At 39.6% G+C, this 23,811-nt stretch overlaps 3 protein-coding genes across 8 annotated transcripts in view; 2 read left to right on the forward strand and 1 right to left on the reverse strand.

Moving 5' to 3' along the window:
- Positions 1 to 8,225, forward strand: part of LOC110000756 (uro-adherence factor A) — a 55,980-nt gene extending 47,755 nt beyond the window's left edge. For 2 of the 5 annotated variants that reach the window (XM_065951434.1, XM_065951440.1), the window contains exons 16-20: positions 465 to 551; positions 1,800 to 1,898; positions 2,218 to 2,259; positions 5,006 to 5,038; positions 7,059 to 8,225. In XM_065951434.1, the coding sequence (XP_065807506.1) occupies positions 465 to 551; positions 1,800 to 1,898; positions 2,218 to 2,259; positions 5,006 to 5,038; positions 7,059 to 7,089 (292 nt within the window). In that variant the 3' untranslated portion in view covers positions 7,090 to 8,225. The remainder of the gene's footprint in view (positions 1 to 464; positions 552 to 1,799; positions 1,899 to 2,217; positions 2,260 to 5,005; positions 5,039 to 7,058) is intronic. The other 3 variants (XM_065951443.1, XM_065951452.1, XM_020656110.2) reach the window with 3 other exon arrangements.
- Positions 7,971 to 15,431, reverse strand: LOC109976543 (beta-1,3-galactosyl-O-glycosyl-glycoprotein beta-1,6-N-acetylglucosaminyltransferase-like). Of its 2 annotated transcripts, none has more exons than XM_065951467.1 (5): positions 15,330 to 15,431; positions 12,340 to 12,886; positions 12,113 to 12,206; positions 10,564 to 10,968; positions 7,971 to 10,446 (listed from the first exon to the last, which is right to left on the reverse strand). In XM_065951467.1, exons 2-5 carry the CDS (start codon positions 12,633 to 12,635, stop codon positions 9,961 to 9,963), a joined length of 1,281 nt encoding a protein of 426 aa, XP_065807539.1. In that variant the 5' UTR covers positions 12,636 to 12,886; positions 15,330 to 15,431; the 3' UTR covers positions 7,971 to 9,960. The 2 variants fall into 2 exon arrangements, with proteins under 2 accessions (XP_065807539.1, XP_065807540.1); XM_065951468.1 differs by having other exon boundaries at positions 15,335 to 15,376.
- Positions 15,432 to 17,803: 2,372 nt separating this feature from the next.
- Positions 17,804 to 23,811, forward strand: rfk (riboflavin kinase). Its single transcript, XM_020656111.3, has 4 exons — positions 17,804 to 18,213; positions 20,514 to 20,665; positions 21,557 to 21,659; positions 21,787 to 23,811. Exons 1-4 carry the CDS (start codon positions 18,132 to 18,134, stop codon positions 21,957 to 21,959), a joined length of 510 nt encoding a protein of 169 aa, XP_020511767.1. The 5' UTR covers positions 17,804 to 18,131; the 3' UTR covers positions 21,960 to 23,811.

The following is a 23,811-nucleotide window of genomic DNA, read 5'->3' on the forward strand; positions in this document are numbered from 1 at the left end:
ATCACAACAAAACACCTCTAACAATTGAAAGAGTCTGCACACTTACTTTCTGCTCTCAGGAGTATTCTTCTTTTCTTTGGTTGTGTAACGTTTGGGGCTTTTGGTTTGATTACATATCACTTAATATGGGAAGTGGGGGGAATCTGATTTTTTTAAATATAAAAATTAATTATATGCTGTCTGGTTTATTGTCCATTTCTTCCAGACTTTTATATAATGGTGTAATTTCAACCTTAAGGAGGAGGTCATTCTTTTCATGCATTTAACTTCTTATGTGTAATCCAAACATCCTCTGATGGCGGGTTCACCTGCAGCCGCTTCTTTGTGCTGCGTTCAACCAGACGGACTTTAACAAGATTCTTATTGTGGGACATGAGTCCGTCTAGACAGAAGTCTTTTTAAGTTGTCATGCATGTCAGAGATTGTTTCATCACTCCTTTGTTCACTTATCTCTCGTGCCACAGACTGAAGAAAAACCTGAAAATGTTCATCATCGTCCACCCGTCCTGGTTCATACGGACTCTGCTGGGGATCACCAGACCCTTCATAAGGTGTCGTATTTATTCTTTACATTTAGAGGTCACACATCACACTGCTCAATATTAGAAGACTTAAACAATGTACTCTTTACAACATCAATATGTGTATCCATGCATCCAGCACTCACTGGAAAGAAAGCCTCACAAAGCCAGCAGACTTTTCAGGACACGGTTTAACTTTCTCAAACTGCAGGGAGAAAAATGATGGTCTATGAAAGCAAAACTTCTAAGCTTTTATTTACTTCACGCTATAAAATGACCCTTCCTTTATTTGGGACAGGCGTCAATATGAGACCAGCTTTGACTTAGATTTAGATTTTAGGGGTTAGGTGGAAAGAATAGGAAAAGACTATTAAATTTTACATTTACACCAGAATGAATATTTATACACAATATTATGATATCTATTAACAAATTAAATAACAAATCACTTTATGCAAATCTGCTTCACATCCTGTAGGCTTACTAGCATTACTCTGTCTCAGATTTTGTAGTTCATCTTTATTTTCCTTTTCATTTTTGATCCATACACTATTTAAACATGAAAATTCAGAGGGGCTAATTGAGAGCTGCCTTTATTATTATTATTATTATTATTGTTATTATAATAATAATAATAATAATAATACATTTTATTTAAATACGCCTTTCAAAACTCTCGGTCACCTTACAGAACAGAGATAAAAACAACACAACGATAAGATTAACATAAAAAACAGAAATGTACAGGATGTAAAGGAGTTATGAGAACGGGTGGAGAATGATCCGTTTAAAAAGATGTGTTTTGAGATGAGATTTGAAAATGGAGAGAGAGTCGATATTACAGATTTGTGGTGGGAGGGAGTTCCAGAGGTGGGGGGGCAGAGCGGCTGAAGGCCCTGGACCCCCCCATGGTGGACAGGCGGGCGGGTGGTGCAGTGAGTTGAATGGAAGAAGAACCTGAGAGTGCGGGTAGGTGTGTTGATGTGCAGGAGTTCAGAGAGGTGAAGCGGGGCGAGGTTGTGGATGGCCTTGAAGGGCCTGCAGGCGCACCAGGCTAGTAAAAAAGGACTGGGCCTTAAATTGGGATGGACGGTAGCTCAGTTCAATTCTACTTTATAGCACATTTCATACAAACATAAACTCAGTGTGCAATTACAACACCCTTTACTACCCCTGCAATTTCCAGAAAGACCGTTTGATTATTCTACCAATAACTTCAAAACACCTGAATAAACTTAGGTGCACTCTGAGCTGTATGACTTCTTCTGTTTTCTGCAGCTCAAAGTTCAGCAGCAAAATCAAGTATGTGAATAGTCTGCAGGAGCTCGGAGAAATCATACCGATGGAGTATGTTCACATTCCACCCAGCATTGTCAAGTAAGTGTGTCTCTATCATTATCCAATACAAGAAGCTGCTCTTAATGTACGCTTGTGAAAATTACAGCACAGTAACATTGACAGTATGTAAATCCTCCTCCACCTGCAGTCTTATTTTTTCACTTTTTCTCCCGGGGCTTTTTAAACCTGTCCGCCAGGTCTTTAGAAAGTAAGATAAATAGAATCATGTTGTCCCCAGCAGCTGCTTTAGTAGTTTAAAAAAATGTTGTTTTTTTAGTAGGGTGACTCTTGTCTTCCTTTACAAGAGAAACTTGTATTTAAAGTGCCTTAATGAGGCATGCTCTCACTCTGCCCTAAGGTATGACGAGGAGAGGGCTGTTCACAAATATGCATGCCTGAGGTAACTCACCTAACCTGCTTGTAGTAACGAGTTGGTTGCATAGATTTTCTGAAAATACCCATTGATGCTATAAGAATGACTTTCCTCATGCTGGGACTAACCTTTGTCTGGCTGTCTCCCCATTTGACTGGAAATGAGCCAGACTGTGTTTCCTTGTTCCTTGTTTTTTTATTCCCTCTGGTCTGTTATGTGGCGCACCCTGTTCACGCTGTTAATCGGTTAATTTCACATTTCATACCGACATATTAGTGCAACAGTTACAGTAAAACGAAGTCGCGTACACTAATTACAAAGTTACTCCTACAGCACAAGTACAAAACAACCCGATTAGGGTGCAAATGTAAGGTGCTGCAAAGAAGCCATTATGGTGAAAAGATAACATCAAACTCTGCAGTCCTTAAAGGAAGAATGTGCAACATTTTACACATAAATATATCAGAAATCAAGTATATGTAGTGTAAATGTCTCTCTGAGTCATGACTGTCTACAAAGAGTGAGAAGCGTGAGTCCCACCAGCTGTACTGTTGTCAGAGCCGTGCTTATGTCATGTTGACATGGACGGGACGACCTTGTGTATGAAGCTGTTTTAGTTACGGACTAGAGAAAAGAAGAAGAACATACTCATTGATGATTTAGATGTCACAAAAGTGTGTTTAGATCACGGTCATTCTGTGTCAATTTATGTGCAACATGAAGCTATGAGCTAACCAAAGAGCGCTAACATTAGCATGCTAACACAACAAAGCGGGACACAGGTGATTACAGCTTGAGCAAAGGACACTTTTGTCCACTTAATGGTGTTTCATTATTGTGCGTTCTTATTCATAACTCCTTCATGGAGAGGGGTTGGAGGTGTGTCGCTGGAAGAGAGCGGAGGCTTCAGAATAGCGGAGGTGTCTCCAAACAGTTTGTTTTGGTTTCATGCTGGTGCTCAAGGGCGACATCGACTGGATCAAAAATACTCACACTCTTCCTTTAAGGCTTCATGCAGCACTTTAACAGCATCACACGTCTTTACTTGAGAGATGAAAGTCATGCACACAAATTTAAATCAGGAAAAGTACAACTGATGACCGTTTGGGGTTTTTTTGGAAGGAAAGTTTCTATTAAACATTTAGAAGTTATATAGGGTTTTATGAATTATTACTTTATATAATGAATCAATTTTAATGTATTTAATTTATAAAAGGACCAAGTTTAATATTAAAAATGAATGTTGAAGTTTTTTACCAGAGTTAGCTTAAGGCTAATTTGCACCCGAAGCCCCTTTGCAGGTCATAATAGAAAACATCACATGAAGTATATCATGTATTTTATACATATAATATCTTACATGACATCTATTATAATGTTGCAAAGGACTCAGGAAAAGAGTTGAAAATACGCAAACGCTTTTAACTCTTTTAACGCATCAGTTTCATGCTATGTGTCCGAAACTATTTAAAATTACATAGTCCCGATCGAACGAATCAGTCAATGCAGCTATGACCTTGTTTGAACCCTGCATTACTAAACGTCCTCCTGGGTGATCAGATAACAAAAGGTAAGCCTCAATGCTAGGCGTGAACACACCCCAATGTGTCCTGAGGACAGATAGAGGTCAAATAGCTCAGACCACTTTAACCCTTTTCACCCATACAGAAGTCATTTGGCTACCCGGAGGTGTTTTAGACTGTGTGAACGCAAACAGCCGCATTTTTTGCGTGGAATTTACCCAGAGTTTCTCCGGCCAGACCCCGAGTATTTTATCCGCAGAAAGTCCGAGAGAGCTGATGTCTGAACGCGGCTCATTATAACGTCGTGTAGCGGACTCTGTTGCTTCGGCCTCTACTTCCGCGTTGTTTATTTACGTCACGTCTTACCTCAGGAAATCCCCCGCGCCCCCTCCCCTCTGACAGGGAAAGTCCCCCACTGTGAGGAGCATATGTGAACGGCTAGGTCAGGAGAATCTCCGGAGCGGTCCTCCTGTAAATATCTAGATATTATCCGGAGTGCATATGTGAAAACGGCTATACAGAGGGGGGTCTGGGAGGCGTTTGGTAGTGTGAACGCTCATGTGTCCTGGGCCACTTTAAAGACAGCTCCCTTTATATGACATCATCTGCAGATAGTCCGCCAGCTAACCGAGGAACTGGGTGAACAATGCTGCCTCCTGCCGTGAGAAAACGACATGTCCATTCAAACATAAATTATGTGCAGGATCTTATTTGCATAAGAGGCGGTCAAATGAGTCCTGATCACAAGTCCTCACAGAAAGCCGCATTACATGCCAAACATAAACCCTCACAGACGAAATGGGGACTTTGTGCAGCTTGCAGACTTCCTAAAACTCACAAACACCGACAGGCTGATGAACAGTGGAGATGAGAATGTGTACGTTCTAACTTCAGCCCAATCATTTATCTAAAGGGCCATGGCTTCTACTTTTGTTTCATCATGTTTTGTGCACCTGAGCATGTTTGGAGTCTGAAAGTGTTCCTCTGTTTTAATGTAAACTATTGTAGCTTTTGGTTTGGTTTATTGTTGGAAAATGATCGCACCCTGTGCTTTACATCTTTTGTCTTTGTCCCTACTTTACAGCGCTGATGCTTCTCTCCCTTTCCTTCCTTTTACCCTCCTATTGCAATGTGGAAACAGGCTACTAATCCCCAGCAACTGCATGTTTACTGACAATATGGCTGCCCCCTCCGCAATCCCTTGTTTCACTAACATTTCCTCTCTGCCCTTTACTTTAATGCTAAACCAGACTGGATACAGAATTACAAGACACAGCGGTAAAGTAAGTAGAAGGCTGTCGTCGTTGTTGTTCTCTGTCAGCGTGTGAAATTTAACAGACAAAGAAGAACGACTGCCAAATATTCCCACGACAAACAATAACAAGAAACTCTACCCTGTAAAGATAGGTTAGCAGTCCAGTGAGCCGTATGAACAAACTTTGTGAGGTCACTGCAGAGAGTAAGAAATCGTTTGAAAAGCACGATAATATAAGGTCATCAAGGTTCTGTCAATGTGAAAGGATATGTGATGTCTCCATTACTCTGACGAGCAGTAAGCATGTATGAGATTTGTATGCCTTGAGTTTTCTTTAGTAGAGACTCTGGGTTTCTCCACAAGTTAAACAAAGATGTTCTGTGTTCAACTCCAGTCAATATGTAGCTTTGACCATTTAGCTAGATAGTTGGCGCTCTGAGCCAGCCGACAATGAGTACAGGTCAGGAAACCTCCCGGCATTGTTAAGGGTTAGCTTGTCTCTGTTCTGACAATTTGTCTTCTGCTGCAAAACAATTTAAATAATTGGAGAAGGTGTACAGATGGTCCAGAACTTTATTATGTGAAATTGACCTGCAAGCTTCCAATAGCTTTTTCTTAATTCTACCTTCTAAGGGCCAAACTGAGCAAAGCATGTTACCATCATAATTCATGTTCAACAACTTCCTAACTTACTATCAATAAGCAGTCATTAGGATGGTGATAAGGTCAAACTCTTACTTAATGACCTGTAAGAGATCGATTATGGTCATGTAGAATAAGGTATTAATCCGTTTTAAACAGTTTTTTTTGATAGGCACTAGGGGTGGGAAAAAAAATAATTTAGGTAAAAATTTAGATTCTTATCTTTGGAAATTTTTCATAACTTCTAAAAATATTCTTTTTTAGCTTTTCAGTCCCTCCCTGCTTAGTGCTAAGGCCAGCTCTTTAACTCACTAGAATAGCAGCAATAAATTCAGCCAGTCTCACAGATGACTGAAGTCAATCCTGAAGTATGTAATACTCATTCAAAAACAGACTTTAAATCATGAATCCAGAATCGTTTTGAATTGAAAATAGATTCTGAATCAAATCGTGACCCCAAGAATCGAAATCGAATCGTGAGACACCCAAAGATTCCCAGCCCGAATAGGGACGGATACAATACACAGAGACAAACTGAAAACAGCAATCCAATGAAAGTATCAAAGTGTTTATAGTGGATGCTAGCTTTTGCTTTTGTATAAATAAAACATAAAAACTGTCAAAAAGGAGAAAAGAGTAATCCGGGTACAGCAAGATACAATAAGTCACACATTTAGCTTTGATACAAACAATTAAACATGAGTACAAGTCTGTTGCTGACCTAACCAGGATGTATGATGGCTCTCTTAAAAGTCGTGAAATTTGCAAAGTCAAGTTTTAAGTGATCAGGTAGCGAGTTCCAGGGAACGAGCTCCAGGATTTTACTCGTTTCACAAAAAAAAATGTTTAAAAGCAAAATGAAAGTCTTCAGTTGCCACTTGAAGCTTCTCTGCTGCAGCCCTGTAGTCTCTGTCTGAGGAACCAGCCTGTTTAGACATCATACAGTGACTAATAAGCAGCCTGAACGCTACTAATATAGCATGCTAATAAGCAACTAGGGTAACACTTTATAATAACCATCCTCTATAAAGGGTAAATAAGGGTTAATAGATAGTTAATTAACCATTAGTTAATAGTTATTTACTGTTAACACACAATGATTTGATAGTTAACAATGTTTGCTAACTATCTGTAATACTATAATACTTTATAAAGTGTTTGTTAATGATGACCAAATGATTTATAAACCTTTAAGAGATGGTTTATAAAACATCTATAAACATGGTCCAGATATTTGTTCATGGTTTGTAAATATTTTATAAAGCGTCTATTAACATTATTTGAATGGCTATTATAAAGTGTTTCCGCAACGAGTTATTGGTGAATAGTGTGACCTCAGTTTAAAGTGTTACCTGAATGTCTTGTTGGCAAAGAGGTGTACAAGTATTTCTCTTTCTCTCACTCAGAGCCGATAAGAGAGGAAACTCTGCTGTGTGACAACTTGAAGACACGTGGCTGCTGCCTATCTCCTCCCTGCATCGTGCTGCGGCCTAAAGCGGCGTCTCTGAATATAAGTCAGCCTCCAGCATGACGTGTGTGTGGTACATTGTTGATACTCCAATAACTATCATCATGGGGTAAGAAAAGGAAAGTGCTGTGGTATATAACAGCAGGACGTCACTTGGAAATGAAGGAGGAAAGTATGGATGTGAGGTCACTGAACATGACACTGTATTCACAGAGCAGAGACTTTTCCCCGTACTATGACCTTTCACACAACTGGATTTTTGTTCCTTATTTGGGAGCTGTTGTTTTCTTTGACGTCATCTTTGGAGGGATTACTAACTGGCTTTGTTAAAAATCCATGTACCTGTCTGTTGCTCTGCACCTGTTTGAAACCATTGTTACAGTCAGTGTGGAGGTTATCTGAGCCCACGGCAAGCAAGGCTGTTTTAATTTATAACCAAATCCATGTAAACAGATGTTCAGTAACAGCCTGTGTGCTCACAAATAAACACTTGTGTTCTCATCAGAGAGCCCTGTAGCTCTGTCTAAAATGTTGGTATCTTATCAGGGCTAATTACAGGTAGTCGAGGTTTACAAAAATGTGACTCCCACACAAAAGGAGGAGGACTGTACGAGCCTGTTTGGGGTGACATTTAGACTAGCTTGGTATGTTACTGTGGGGATTTCCATTCTTTGAGTTACTTTCCATCTCTACAGGCTGTCAGTCAGTCGGCTGTACTATTAACACTGTATATCACTGTGAGGGAAAAAACACAACATGAAATCATAAAGGTAGCAAAATAGCAGTTATCAGTAGCTGCAATAATGTGTTGCATGCATCTAGTAGGTACAGCTTGAGATCGAGAGTCACAGAAAAGCAAATTTGTAATTTTATTCTTGTTTTGTTTGGGTTGTGTTTGTATGTCTGTGTGTAAGAGAGAGAGAGGAGGGGGGATGAAGAAGTTCTGTTGTGTAGTTCACCGATGGTCATGATGATACAGTATAGACGGTGTCTTCTCTTCTGGTTTTTTTTCTTATATTTGTACACATTTGTTTTTGGCTTGCAAAGTATTAATTTATTGGAAAATATGTAAACGCTTTTTCTTCATTAAAAATATTTGTTCCTCCTCGACAGTCACCTCAGATTTTTTTTTAAATCTCTTTTTAATTTACTGGTTGGGCTTTCATCATGAATACAAAATGACACACGATACAAAAACAAGGCAGACTAGGTAACTTGAGGGAACTCTTTTTCTAACAATAGATCCTTGAAGAACTTTCTTGTTTTAGCTCATTAAATGAGTATCACCAGTTCTACATTTACAATACAACCTAGTCGTATCCCGTGATTCCACTAGACCAGTGATACTCAACCCGAGGCTCTCGATCCACATGTGGCTCATTTTGGGACTTACTCGGAGAAAAAAATTCCAAAGTAATTATTTAGAAAAGGGAAACATTGTCAGCAGAAATTATTCTTTTGCAAGTCATGGCACGTTGTTTCCCACACATGTTTTAGGAAAGAAAGAGATTTTTTTGATTGTGGCTCTTGCAGAAATATTTTTTTGGTCATTGTGGCTCTTGAAGGCTTTATATGCGATTTTTTGATCCAGCAGATGTCGCCCTTGAGCACCAGCACGAAACCAAAACAACTTGCGCTGCATTGTTGTGTTAGCATGCTAATGCTAGCGATCTTTATTATGCTCGTATCTTCACACTGCATGTAAATTTATCTGAAATGAGCGTGATCTAGAAACACAGTTAAGCAGTGAGTACAGTATGTTATTCTTCTTTTCTCTAGTCCTTCAATTAAACAACTTTTATACACGAGGGGAGGAGTCAGCCGGCTGTCCCGACGATGTAAACAAACTGAAGATAGGACTCTGAAAACTCTGAAAACATCACAGACAGTGGGACAATGGGACATTGTAGACAGTCATGACTCACAGAGTTATTTTCAGAGGATATACTTGATTTATATTATATTTAAGTATGAAAAATCACATATAAAGACTTTAAATCTAAAAAGGCTGAGAACCACTTCTCCAGACGCTTAATGAAGGTGTTGTAGTGAGCTGCAGCTCCTTCAATCCATATTGAATTATTTAGTACTTCATGCTACTACTTTCCAACCAATCATATCTTCACATTCATAAATATTTCCTCACAGTCTTTCCTGACGCAGCATTCAGTTTCTAAAATTGATTTGGTTAATTTGCAACTTTCTTGGAATGATGACATTTCTCAACAGTCTGTTCACACAAACAATGCACACGTTGGACGTTGTATAATGATATATCTGATAACATTGATCTAAGATAAGACAAGATATACTTCTTTGTCCCCGAAGGGAAAATTGTCTTGGACTCTGTCCTGCAATTTCAGAAGAATTAAAAAGTAGATAAATATAGAAGGACAGGAGTCAGTGTCGCTGCACCACCCAGGGGGATTGTCGACTGGAGAGTCCAGACTTTTTTGGACGTGCCAGTCCACTTTATCCAAAAAAAAGGTATCCTGCATCAGATGGCGGTATGAAATCTTCAAGAAGACTTTTTTCCCTCTGACCTTTTTTGGAAAATGTAAAAACACCTGTGAGGAACTTTCATTTTGTGTTGATCTTAGCAGTTCCTGTGGATAAAGTGGTCCGCCTCCTCTCTTTTCTGATATCGTCATGTACGTAGTATTCTGTCACAAAGTCCGCCTCCTCGCTTTACATGTTAGACGTACCTCCCACTTTGTATATATTCTGCGGGTAAATGTTAACAAAGGCACTTCCAGTAGTCTGACCCTGACCTGGTGGAAACATCTGTAGAGAATTAACCAGTCTTCTCTCCAGCGGCCTTGTTGGTTTTTCTAAGTCGACTAACGTAACTCCGCCAGGGCCTTTTGTCTCAGATACTTCTCCAAGCAGAAGACAGCGATGGGATCTCTCTCTGCGTCAAACTTGTTGCCAAAGAGGTGACGCTGCTCAATTAGCCACTGCAAGTCTCCAGCCCCGTACACACATATCGCCCTGACGTGGTCGCCCTGACACTCCGGGTACACGGCCTGCTCCGACCCTTCTTCCCCCTCGTGCCACACCCACTTCACCATCCTGGCGATCGCGCTCATGTCTGTCATGTCGTATTTCGGGTTGGGCCACGTCGATCCAGGAACGCCGGGGAGCCTTTGGATGGTCGCCCAGAGGAACTCGTCGGGACTGTAGGTGTCTTTGGACCACTCGATAAGGGCCAGCACTCGTTTGTCCTCCAGGACGCTGCGGATGAAGCCTCGGTTCACCACTATGTAGGCGTTTCCTGACAGAATTTGGATGTTGAATGGAGGCGGCTCCTTTAAAACTCCTGTAAACTGAGAAAATGTGAATAGTGAATGAATATGAAGAAAAAATAAATGAATATTGTAAGTTTCACTAAGGGTCAAAATGTGAGAATCATGAATTCAGCAATTTTAAAAGAAGTGGCCTACCTGGATGTCTCCGTTAGTTATATTGTGGACATAAGAAAACCTCGACCTCTTAGCGTCAGCCATTCTTTCCGACTCCAAGCTATTCCCGCCATTTAGTGAACGCAGCATCCTCACGATCTCCAAGTTGGTTTTTAGAGGGAAATCCTGGCCACAGAGGTTGATGAAGTATTTCCATTTGGTGCTGATTTTATAGAGATCCCCGATACAGTTGAGGTCAGCCTGTACGCGAGGCCATGCAGAGTAGACCACGCTTTCAGTCCGGTTGACCAGGAAGACGTTCCGGAAACAGGAGACGATGCCCGTGATGGCAGAGAGCACCGAGGCGTCAGATTTTTTGTCTACGTGGATGCAGTAGAAATGTTGAGGTGCATAGATGGCTCGCAGCAGTCGCTCAAAGTTCTGCACCTTTGGGAAACGACAAAGAAGAAGTCAGGTGTGTCGGCATGTTCCATAGACTATACTGATTGTTACACGTGTTTGCTTTTTAAAGAGGCACTCCAGCGATTCAGTAAAAAAAAAAGTTGGGAGTCAAACTTAAGCCAATAATCAGTTAAGATTTAAGGAATAGACGTTTGGATATCCTGACTTTTAGTGTCTGGCATTGGGCAGGTTCTTACTCGAGAAGGCTACTCAGGGAGCCACAGAAAATGTTTAGCTTTTTCACAATAGGATTTTCTGTTTGCAGCCTTTTAACTTGTTGGACAGGCTGTGAGTTGAATGGAAGAAGACCTGAGAGAGCGGGTGGCTGTGTTGATGTGCAGTTACGTACAGATGAGCGAGGTTATGCATGGCCTTAAAGGTGAGGAGCAGAATCTTAAAGTCAATGCGATATTTAACCGATGAAGCTGCTGAAGGACAGGAGTGATGTTCACACATCCGTCAGAAGTCATGAAAGAACATTATTCATGACATATTTATCTTGCTTCTTAATGTATCTCAAAGTTAATGGGAATGTTTATTCATTTTTAACCCATGTTATCATTATGTATTGCTAATCTGTCGTGCATCATTTGTTTCGGCTTCACTCAGGACTCTTTCATCGCACTTTGGATGTTGATATGTGATACGAGCGTGTGTTTGCGGTTTGTTTTTGTGCTGGGCTCTCATTCATGCTTTTTACGTAACTGAAGTTCCGAACCGATAAATAAAGTTTTTTAAATTGGATTTAATTGGATTTAAAATGTTCCTTTGAATAAATGTGTGTCCGAGGATCCTCCTATATATATAAATATATATATATATATATATATATATATATATATATATATATATATATATATATATATATATATATATATATATATATATATATATTTTTTTTTTTTTTTTTTTTTTTTTTTAATCCAGCCTGAATCAAACAACCAATCAGGGTAACTTTGAACGCAACCAGCCAATCACAGTGAACCTGTGCATACAGGTTGCTATGACAACAGTTGGGTGCATTCCACTGCACTGTTTGTGATGCTCGCTGCCACTTTTTTTATCTCTCTTTTTTTTGTTTGTTTTGAACTTTATCCAAATTGGAATGTCAGCTTTAGAAACATCATACCTTATGATGCACAACTATCGAGTAAGCCAGAGGGAAGTCTTCTTCTTCCTGGCTCAATGGGAATGTCAGGTATTTTCTGCTTCGCTTGAAATTCCTGTAAATACACCACATGGAGAATGAATGCTACCTCCGAATTTCTGCCAAATCAATTTCATTACATCAGATGATGGCGTGCATTTATCTTTTTACAACAGCTTAAAGGTTAAAACCAGTTTAAAGCATCCCACCTGCAGTCCTGGGTGGCATTGATATAATACTCATCAGGGATCTGCACACTCTTGTGGAAGTCTTTGGTGATGGTCAGAAGTTTGGCCTGCTCTCGAGCCTCCCTCTCTCCATCTAGGATTGCTGAACAGTTGCACACTTTCACCGGGCCGCCGTCATCGTCTGTGTATTCCAGCCAGCCGTACATGAGCCTGTAGGTAGGATCCCAGGCTGCTTTTGGGTGATCTAGCAGCACATATATCCACAGTGATCCCAGGACCAAGCTGAGCTTCATAAACAGCCGTCTTTGTCGCAGCATCCTAATTGTTTGTGAAGTCTCTTTTTATCTGCTCTGCTTTCTAGAGTTCAAGGTTATCTTTTTATGAAACATTAAGTGCCTAATATTATCAAATAATCATTATAATAAACATACAATGATAAGCTGCTTTTATTTTAATTTTGTTTAGACCTAAAAAAAAAAAAAAAATCTTAATTTAAAATCAAATCCAAACTATCTGGTTCCTCTGGGTCTGTGCATAACCAGAGATGACTTCCTCTTCTTATAGGTACCTGAAATGAGATAGGAGAATCCACAATGCATGTCATTCTTTAGCCAAAGAAATTAATGAATCAATTCTAAAATGAAAATGTGATCTTGAATGTTTCGTCTGCATTTTTCTCCTGTAACTGCATTTAAAATTATGATATTTGAAAATCCAATTGTCTTCTCATCATCAAAATAGTCTGTGCACTGTGACAGGCCAGAACACAACATGGCATGCTGCCATTGCCCACACGAGGTAACAAAGCATATTTCTACGCTTGTTTTGTGCTTATTTAACTCTGAGGATACAACATATAAAAGCGAAGATCTCAAGAAAACAAGCAGAAATGCCTCAGGGAAAAAGGGGTTAATAAAATGTATGGACGCATGTCTGCTTAGGGCTTCCATATAACGCACCTTCAGTATGACTGATACCTTTGAATGCACACAAAAAAGACATGTACTGTATGTAGCCCAGTGGTTAGTGCCTGCGTCCCTGTACAGAGGCTGGGGATAGAGTCTAACCTGTGGCTCTTTTTTTACATGTCGTTCCCCACTCTCTCTCTTTCTGTGACTCTAGTTCCTGTCCTGTCCTAGCGCCAAATAAAAGCTTTAAAAAAAGTAATTCAAGCATTGCAATTAGTAAAAAGACTTGAGCTTGTACAGCACTTTTCTAGTCTTCTGACTACTCAAAGCGTTTTTCCACTGAGGTCTCACCTACACATTCACACATTAATGGTATGCTGTGTAAAGTGGCCATCAGAAGAAACTAATCAAGTGTCTTGCCCGAGGACACATTGGAAATGTTACTGTGCAGGAGCTGAGGATCAAAACCAAGAGACCTTTAGGCTGAGAGACAATCGACTCCACCACCCGAGGCACAGCCGCCCTGAAAATTGCTCATAAGCGTTATGTAAGAGTGAACATGGAAGATACAAACTGTAAGAATAAACGTGTTTAAAATATGTTCATACAGCCCAAACATATGACACAATATACAGGGTGAGAAATAGAAGACAGGAATAGACTCCTACATTGCACCTTTTGTACATTTTGTGTTTTTTATTTTTTATATTTTACATTTTTAAATTCTATTTTATATATTGAAATATCTTCTTCTTCTGTATTATTTAAGTTGTTGCTAGTTCTGCTTTATTTCCTTGTTAATTGTTTAGCACCAATACACCAAGTCAAATTGTGTAAATGTGCTTGGCAATAAACCCCGATTGTGATTCTGATTCTGATTCTGACTAAGACATATTATAATTAATACAGAATGTGAGATGTATACAAATGTGTGCATGCATTAAAGATTACATCCTGTAAAATATATGAGTAATAAATGGTATGGTAAAAACAATGCTACCTTTTGATATTATTACTCTTTCTTGGTTCTGAGTGAGAGTGATCTGATTTACATTTTTTGAATTACTGTATGAGAAATAACTTGGGTTTTTTTAACCTTTAAAAGTATAAATTCAGTCTTTAGTTTCTAGTCCGTCTGTGATATCAACATATTTCTTCAGAATGTAAAAAGTGCTCTTGACGGTTCCCAGGAAAGTTAAAGGAACAGATCAAGTATTCTTAGACTGAAGCTCTAATAACACACTACTGTGCCTCACTCCACATATAAACTGATGATACATGGCTCATTTGTTTCATTTAGTTTAAGCCCCACATAAATCAGGACCAACTAAACTGTCTACAATCATGGAAAGCTGACAGAACTTGTTCTTCTAGGTCTCACAAACCCCCCCCTTCTTAGTGACAGAAAAGTATTCTCACTACATACCTGACTGACTCCTTGTTCTCGCTGCAAATTCTTCTTTACAGTTGCAGGATACAAGGATTTATTTGACATATTTAAAATACATTTAAAATCATCGTTGTTAGACTAAGCAGTTCAACGCTGCTCGCTGCCTTCAATGTGACATATCGCACAGCCTGACTTCATATTTTATCTCGTCTTAAATACTGCAAAAGGGAGTTTTTTTTAAAAACAGGAATGTTCTAGAAAATTAACTTTGTACATTGAACTGCTGACAGGAACAAAAACAACAACACAAGGGAGGGAAAATGCCATTAAATCTTCTTTTGAAAATAAAGTTATTGAAGTAACAAGGGGACAAAGGCTCATGACAAGTGATTGATGGGCAGAAGATGAATTGAATGACCTGAACTGGGATCCAAACTCTCCTCTATGTTCACCTAATTCATGAGGTTTTTTCTGCATTATCAATGTTTCCTCGCCTCAATCACAGAGCAAAAATAAATCACAATATATAACACGGAAAGAAAAAACTTGATCCTCTTTTTGAAGAGAGTAATGACAAATCTATTTGTTGACAAATTCCTCAACAAATAGTATAATATATTTGAATCTGAATGATAAACTTGACTTCACGACCATGTCTCATTTACAGCTTGTGTTCACTGAAGCAGTTTAAAACAAAATGAAAACAGTCTTACCGTACCTGTGCCTTCATCCAGTAGCGGACACATTTGAGTTTCCTCTTTTCATCACGTTTCCTTTTGGCTCCACGACTGGGGACAGATACCTGTTTGGTGCACTGGTTGCACTGGTTGAACTTGTTCCTGTACATTGAGGTATTGATGAAAGACATGTGTAGGCTAAGACCCTCAAAATTACAGTCAGCATTTTACAACATTAGATTGGCACAGGACTGGACAAAACTTAATGGATAGTTTTTTCTTAAAACTAGATGGTAAAATGTCACTTTTTTCCCTGTGTGTGTCCAGGAGGGGAGGGGGGGGGGGGGGGATTGAAGTTAGAGCAGCTCCAAGGAGAAAGGTTGGAAAACACTAATCAGCAGTGACATTGTGATAATACGATAAAAACTGTGCTGCATTGTTTTTATTTTTTACACTCTAATTAAATTGTGTTTATATCCATACTGATATCTATCTCGGTATTGGCCCCAAAAATCCCATATAAGCCGGGCTCGAATCAATACCACCACATTTTTCACACCTCATACAGCATCTACTTCTACCTTAAAATGCAACCTTACTGTAAGTCAAGTCAAGTTTTCTTTATTGTCATTTTGACGGCGGGCGGCAGTAGCTCAGACTGTAGGGACTTGTGTTGGGAACCGGAGGGTCGCCGGTTCAAGTTCCGGTGCGGACTTAATATGGAAGTTGGTCTGATAGCTGGAGAGGTGCCAGATCACCTCCTGAGCACTGCCGAGGTGCCCCTAAGCAAGGCACCGAACCCCCTCCCCACCATCAGCTCAGGAGCGCCCACTGTGGGCCGCTCCGTCACTCTGACTTCACTCCATTAGTGCATGTCCATAGGATCCTGTTTCTGCATGTGTGTGTATATTTCAGCCTGTGTGTGTGTTCATGACTTACAAAGTGTAAAAACTGAAATTTCATCCGTCAACTCATGATGCAGGCCTGAGTCATCTGATGTGCTCAAAGAATTTTATGGAAAACCAATTTGTATGCAGTCAACACACTTCATTACAATTTTATAGCTGCTCATAGTGAAGATGTATTCATACACAATGCCCTATTGAAACACTGTGGCATTTACAAATTCAGCTAAAGGTCTGTGAAATAGCTGAAACATCATTTAGCCCTAAAGGATCTCCTTATCTATCTCTGTTATGACCTTCAGATTGAATTGTTTTTTTTTTCATGCTGAATCAGATTAATGTCTTACATTTTACAACTTTATCAATGCGATGACACTATTTGCTTACTTTGGACTAGTTTTCGAGGATTGTTGTACATTTTAATAAATTGATAATACGTTAATATTGTGACAGAGCACAGGAGTATTAAAGAAAAGACTATGTGAGTACATTAAAGGTCCAGATGATCATTTGGGATGCCTCGACAAAGAGATGAAGTTTGTCGTTGGTTTTCTCTTTTGCCTGGAAAAATCAGCATCATGCATCTGAAGTTAAGATCTCTAAAAAGGGTCTGAGAGAACTGAAGAGAAGGACAGCTCTGATGTCGCCCTCTTGTGGTTTGATTTAAAAGCTCAAGAATCTGCAAACATGCACTAAAAGACTACCAACAACCGGACTAAATCATTCAGTGATTTCAATTAGCCTGATGGGGGGCTGATGTAGAGTGCCTTAATTTGTTTTATTTAAAATGCAGTGTATATTGTGACTTAACTGTGGATCCAATAGATTGTATTACTTTAGGTTTGTTGACTTGGGATGTGACCTTGAAAAGAAGAGTCCCTGAGGATCAGGTAAATAAACATTGTTAGGGGAAAGAAACAAGCCTGGAATTGTTAAAAAGCGGCCAGAATTTGGAATTTGAAAAAAAAAACATAATGTAATTTTAAATGATTTATTTTTTCCCTTTTTATTCCTGTAATGTTTGCACTGCTAGTAAAGCATGCCAAATTCTGTGAGAGGACTTCTAGGTAAATGTTAGGCTGAAAATAAATCTACACCAGATGTCACAAATGTGGAAGTTTCATGTTTCAGTTTTTTATTGCCTCCTTAATCTATTCTATACCTGTCACCTGCAAATTAATTGTACATTGTAAACTATATCATATTATTTAATTGTATTTCTTATTTGAATATTTGGTTTAAGTATTTGTATATTTCTGATATTAGGCATCTACAGGCTTGCTCCAACAATATTTCGTTGTACTTGTACAGTGAAAATAAACATATCTTATCTAATCTCATCTCTTACTTAAAAAACAATTGGAATATGTTCGCAATGAATGTGACTGATTGTGTGTTTCGTATATATATATATATATATATATATATATATATATATATATATATAAGTTGATGTGTACGAAGGGGGCTTGAAAGTATCATTTTCTGCCGGCAGAAAAACGTTTAGGAAGCACTGCTTTAACGCAACATTTTAAATTGCTGTATTTCCGACAGCACCTGAAGGCAGCGTGTGACTCTCGGCCTCCTTTTGCTCACGCGGCCAATGACGTCAGCAGAAGCGGTACTAACGCAACCGACGCAGATGTGTGAAACACATGTAACATCACCGGCTCTTTGAGGGCACCGGGGCTTCACTTTTCACCGTCACACTGCGACTGGTAGTAAGTCAGACGGTCATCTTTCGGGCTCTTCACGACCAGCACCTGTGGATTTGACCGTTTCAGGAACAGAGTGCCTCTAATGACGCTAACAGTGATTAGCTGAGCTAGCATAGTGGTGAACTTTTATCCGAGAGCCACTTCCTCCTTGTGTTGTTCGAGGTCATTCTGTAGCGTCTGTCAAAGGATCGCCAGTTGTTTCCTGGACACTAGCCATGAAGAGCCTTCCGTATTTCTGCCGGGGAGAGGTCATTAGAGGTTTCGGGAGAGGAAGCAAAGAACTCGGAATACCCACAGGTGAGTTAACCATCTGCAGAGTACACACAGCTAACCTACACAGTTAGCTTACACAGACGAGGTTTAACTCCTGAATCTGTTTTAACTTAACAACCAGACTCATATTGGATCGCTGATATCACCAGGCTTTGGTTATTTATCCAAATGCCGCATTTTCCCTGTCTGAAATGTTACTGTAGATGCGTCTTAACTGTTCATCAGCGGTCTCTGCCGGTGTTGCGGTTTTAAAAGTGACCGTGCTAACTGGTGACTTTTCCCGGCGAACGCGTCCGCTGTTGTCGTAGTTACAGCTGCTGTCGAAAAACAGAAATAATCCTCGCAAATGCCTCTTTAGTTCAGTTGTTTTTATCACAGTGGCAAAAATAAAAGTGTCACGCTTGTATTGTGAGAGAAACTTCATTCATTTGACTTTTATGTTTTCAATGGCAGCTCTAACTTCTACGACGCGTTCGGCTCAAAGTCTCCAGTTAGCACGGTCACTCGTTTAACCATTACTCCAGGCTTTCATAACCTTGGGGTCCCATTAAATTCCAATGGGATCTCCTGAAATTTGTATTTATTGATCAATACAACATAAATTGAACACAGACTGCTGTGGGTCACAGCCAATGTCAAAACAAGAAACTCTCTGAGTCTCTGTTTGTCATCCATTAGTGCTGAAATGTCATCCCAGCTGGCAGCTTTAGATAGATAATTACTTTATTAATCTTATGTGGTCTTCAGTGCATGTTTACTTGCAACACAGTAGATAAACTATTTACATGATTGAAAACATATCAGTTAACTTATATCAAAAAGCTGTATTTGTTTTAGACGTTTGGGGTCACCAGAGTTTTGTGGGGTCACGATCCCAAAAAACAAAGGTTGGGAACCCCTTCAATACACCGCCATCCAAACGTTTAGTCACCGACTGACACTAAACTAACTGCATGACAACACGTTTTGAGCAACGAGCATGAATTATTATAGTGCGTGCATTATTAGTGTTGGGCGATATAACGATATTAGATCGTGAAGGATTTTAACTTGCTGACGATCTGTGTTTATTCTATCATGCTGCAGTTTATGCTCCGACACAGATGCGTCTCACCCCCCCTCCTTTTTTGCTCCGCAGCAGTGAAAACCAAAATGAAACTTTAAAGTAAAGTCAGCAAAAACAACTCCATCCCGGTTATATGCAACTGTTCTGATATTTTTCCAAACTGACACGGCGTGAGCAACAGTTAACTTATCTGCATAGTGTGCACAGTTAAGTTTACACCTCAGATAGCGACACAAGAAACCGTTTAACGATCCGGAGGGACGTTCACAGTCTGCAGAGAGTCAGACAGAGAGGAGCTCAGACAGACAGTGATGAGAGATATAACCCCGGGTGTTTAAAATATTGCTGTCGGTGTTTTCTGCTCTCTCTCAGTTTTTAAAAGTTACTTATCAAGCTTCTCCACCTGAAGCTCACCTGTTGTGATAACTGAATTTATAGAGATTACACTAAACGACGTTACAAAGCAGCAGGCAGGTGAGAGTGAGTAACCATGGTGACTGTCTGTCTGTCAATCAACAATGTCCCGCCCCCTCTTCTGTCAGTAAAACTTACTTTGATCATTCTGTATTATGTTTGATTATATATAAACTAAACTAAAGTTAGTCCAACAATGTCATAAAAAACAACAAAGGCTGCAGAGCCTGTATGAAGCTCCAGCTGGAGGAACTCTGCAGGGCTAAAACAGAACAGAAACACAAGAACTTGAAGTCTACATGTCTTTAAATGAATGCATCACTGTGTGAAAATGTTCCTGATGAACATAAAAAGAGGACACATAACTAAATCATTTAATTGTGTATAAATGTTGATCAAATTGAGGGAAAGACATTTCTGTTGCTAAAGATGTTCTGGGTGAGAGACCTCCAGACCTCCTACAAAGATGTTTTTCAAATAGATTAAACTTGTCAGCACAGTTTTTGTGCATTTAAAAACATTATACAGGGAAATAAGTTTGGTTGAACTGGTCAGCAACTTACAAGTTTGTCTAAATATCAGTATGAAAAAAATCGTGATAAAATCGTGAATGTCATTTTGCCAAAAATAAATCGTGATATGATATTTTTCCCATATTGCCCACCTCTACGCATTATGCACTAGGCTACCGTCGCCCTTAAAGAGGAGGTTTTTATGAAATTATGCAAAACTTTCCAGTGAAGATGTTTGCTTTAAGTTCTGTAACAAATTCATGAGTGAGACAGAAACTCAATTTCACACTTTTTTTTTTCTCCCATCACCACCGTCTCTCTCCTTTCTCCAGCCAATTTCCCCGACTCAGTGGTGGACCATCTTCCAGCAGATATCAGCACTGGGATCTACTACGGCTGGGCCTGTGTCAGTAATGGGGATGTCTACAAAATGGTGATGAGCATTGGCTGGAACCCATACTACAAAAATACCAAGAAATCCATGGTAAGCCCCAGAAAAAAGCAGCATTCAAACTCAGTGAAGTCAGAAACATACAGTAAGCATGCTTATTGTACATGTGGAGTTTAAAGGCAGACGTGAGGTGGTCACAAGCCCACTCGTTTCTCCAAAGCTTTAACTATAAATCAACTGTCACACAATGCGACTAAATATAGAAAAATGATTAACCGCTCATTGGAACCTGAATTCACTTAATAAGAATCTTCTGTGACTGTGGTTTCACTCATCATCACACATGAATGCCAGTGGTGGTGGTGCCTAGTGGTTAGTGCGCGCGCCCTATGTACAGAGGCTGTGGTCCTCCAGGCGGGCCACTCGGGTTCGAGTCAGTTGTCCTATCTCTCAATTAAAGGTTTAAAATCCCCAAAATAAACCTTAAAAAAATAGCATAATGAGCGTGAAGATTAAGGATAAATATAACTGATATCGTTCACTTTTTTAGAAGCTACATGAGTAGTTAAGCTTTTTTTTCCATTTATTTATTTATTTTATTGGTGATAAGGTGAACAAAATGAAACAAGAATATATCGACATGACAACTAAAGTGAGAACAAACAAAGACAAAAAAAATCCAAATAGATACAAAGTAGCAAAACATAAGCAAAGATACAGAGCATCAATACAGACAAAATACATTTTAGCTTCATTTTAGCGGTTTAGCATTTTTATCATAGAGGAAGAAAGAAACAACAAATAGAAAGTGGAACAGTTTCCACGCCTCCACACCACGGGCTGTCAGTGCCGGGCAGTTATGAAAATGTCCCCTGCCCGTGTAACTGTTTGTTATCAGTGGGAAACACTGCCGACGTCTTGAACATGTCTAATTCTTGGAGTGACTGCATGGTGGTAATTTTTGTTGTTTGTTTTTGGTTCTAGGAGACTCATGTAATTCACACATTCAAAGAGGACTTCTACGGGGAGATTCTCAGCGTTGTAATGGTTGGCTACATCCGTCCAGAGAGGAGCTACGACTCACTTGGTAAGACATCTTTCTTACAAACACGTACTCATTTTTTTTACAAAATCTCCACTCTTTGCATGTCAGCAAATCTGACACTCACTGCGATCCGCTCTGACTTCTTATCATGTGTTCATCTGTCCTTCAGAAGCCCTCATCACGGCCATTAACAACGACATCGAGGAGGCCAAGGCCAAACTGGATCTTCCGGAGCATCTCAAACTGAGAGACGATAACTTCTTCACCAGCGCCGGCAGCTCGCCTTCAGCCCCGCCCCCCAACACCGCATCCACATCACAGACTATTATGAATGGTCACTGACAGCTGGCTGTGACTGCGCCACTTTGTCCACACACACACACACACACACACACACACACACACACACACACACACACACACACACACACATCAGAACAACACAGAGGTTTCTATGAAGACACAGGTGCGTCATTAAAATGCACGGCTTCATTCTGTGATCTCTCTCCTGTCGCCATGGCTGCAAATGGACTTCTCATAAACAGTCAATCTTTTTTGTTTTATTTATTTTTGCTGCTTCATTTCCTGTAAGGTCGTCATGTGATAGATTCTGTTTATTTGTGTACAGTAATATCAGCTTGCCTCTAATCCAGCACAGCTCTGTATGAAGCTGTAGGTAGGACAGTAGGGTTCATGATGACGACGGCGGCCACAAAATAAAATCAGTTTTGTCATACTCTGTATAAAAAGAACAACACTTCACTTTGTGATCACCACCTAGCCATGGTCGGAAAAACTCCCCCCCCCCCCCCGACTCTGTCACAGTCTGTTGCGTTTTCTTTCTGGGCATTATTATCTGTCACAACCGTTGCACCGTCGAACGACTTTATGCAACAACGTGGTTAAGTGCAAGTCATCTGTGTGGAAACAGGGAGGTTACATCTGGAAATTAGATAAATATAATGTTGTAGTATCCTCGCTTTCTCCTTTCAGCCCTCTGCTGTTTTCTCACTGCCCTCAACATGAATCAACCTGCTCATACTGCAGATTAGGGTAAATTATAGAGAATATTTAATAACCAACAGTATGGTCAGTTATCTAATGAAGGATGTACACAAATGTGTTTTTTACATGATTTCAACGTGTCTGTCCTCTGGATTTGAGTCGCACTGTAATGTAACTAAACTGTCCTCCCTCTTCCGGTGTGCTGGACGGATAAAAGAATTGTAGAAGAAAGACTGATAGTCCAGGAAATATAAAGACTGAGTTTTGCCGAGCCTGGTCTTATGCAGGACGGTTCATTTCTCGCAGCTTCTCTGATACTTGGACCCTCAGTCTCTGTGCACATAGTTACAGATGGTAAATAATTGATAGATGAGCTGAGATAAAAAACAGTCCTCACACAGCTCTTGTTCTGTGCTCTGACGGTTACAAAGGGCAAAACTCCTGAGGTGTTTGAACCAACCGCAAACTATACCAGATGATCCTGCAGAAGTGTACGCAGAAAAAACCTACAATACTACATTATGATTATCTTCGTAAACATTGCATTTTTATTTTAAAAACTCTTGTCAAATCCCTGTTTGTGTTTTAAGTACGTCTACTCATGTCTGCCTGTGTGTGTGCGTTTGTGCTTGCACCTATTTAACTTTTACAGAGCAAATACTACAGAACTACAAACATGTAAAGCCCTCTGAAGTCTTGTACATACTTGTTTTAAAAGATGATATTTATAAAAGTTTAGCCGAGTGAGTTTGGATTTGAAATCGGGATTGTGTTTTTAGTTTTTTTTTAAATGGAGGTGAAAGAAATAAAAAAAAAAAACACTACTTCACTATAATGACACATTCACTGTTAAAGAAAGCTTTCCTTCATGATTAATGCTACACCATCCATCATGTCAGCTGTCTAAAGCACTTAATGTACATAAGAAATGTCCCTGTAACCCTCATGTTGCTTCTTCAAAACCTGTCTGAGATAATAGGAAGGTGTTTTTCATAACTTTTGTCTTGATGCGTTATTGCAACAGGGTCAAGTGTTTTCCTCGGTCATTGTTTTAAGTACCTTCATCCACTGTCGTTTACACAGGGACCAGAGTTGCTGCATGTTTAGTTTAAAGCTCCATACATCTCTAATGTTTGTCATTCTTCTGTTCAATTTAATTTTAGCAAATAAATAGTTTTATCAAAATACA

Source organism: Labrus bergylta, chromosome 2 (genome assembly GCF_963930695.1).
Source record: "Labrus bergylta chromosome 2, fLabBer1.1, whole genome shotgun sequence".
NCBI classification, from domain to species: domain Eukaryota; kingdom Metazoa; phylum Chordata; class Actinopteri; order Labriformes; family Labridae; genus Labrus; species Labrus bergylta.

Bases quoted from the DNA above. Each gene is read 5' to 3' on its own strand.
- LOC109976543 (XM_065951467.1), bottom strand. From the start codon at position 12,635: ATGCTGCGACAAAGACGGCTGTTTATGAAGCTCAGCTTGGTCCTGGGA. The intron at 10,969-12,112 runs GTATGATGTTTC...CGTTTCCCAAAG, and splicing joins CGATAGTTGTGCATCATAAG to GTGCAGAACTTTGAGCGACT. The intron at 10,447-10,563 runs GTAGGCCACTTC...ACATTTTCTCAG, and splicing joins TAACTAACGGAGACATCCAG to TTTACAGGAGTTTTAAAGGA.
- rfk (XM_020656111.3), top strand. From the start codon at position 18,132: ATGAAGAGCCTTCCGTATTTCTGCCGGGGAGAGGTCATTAGAGGTTTC. The intron at 20,666-21,556 runs GTAAGCCCCAGA...TTTTGGTTCTAG, and splicing joins AAAATACCAAGAAATCCATG to GAGACTCATGTAATTCACAC. The intron at 21,660-21,786 runs GTAAGACATCTT...TCTGTCCTTCAG, and splicing joins GAGGAGCTACGACTCACTTG to AAGCCCTCATCACGGCCATT.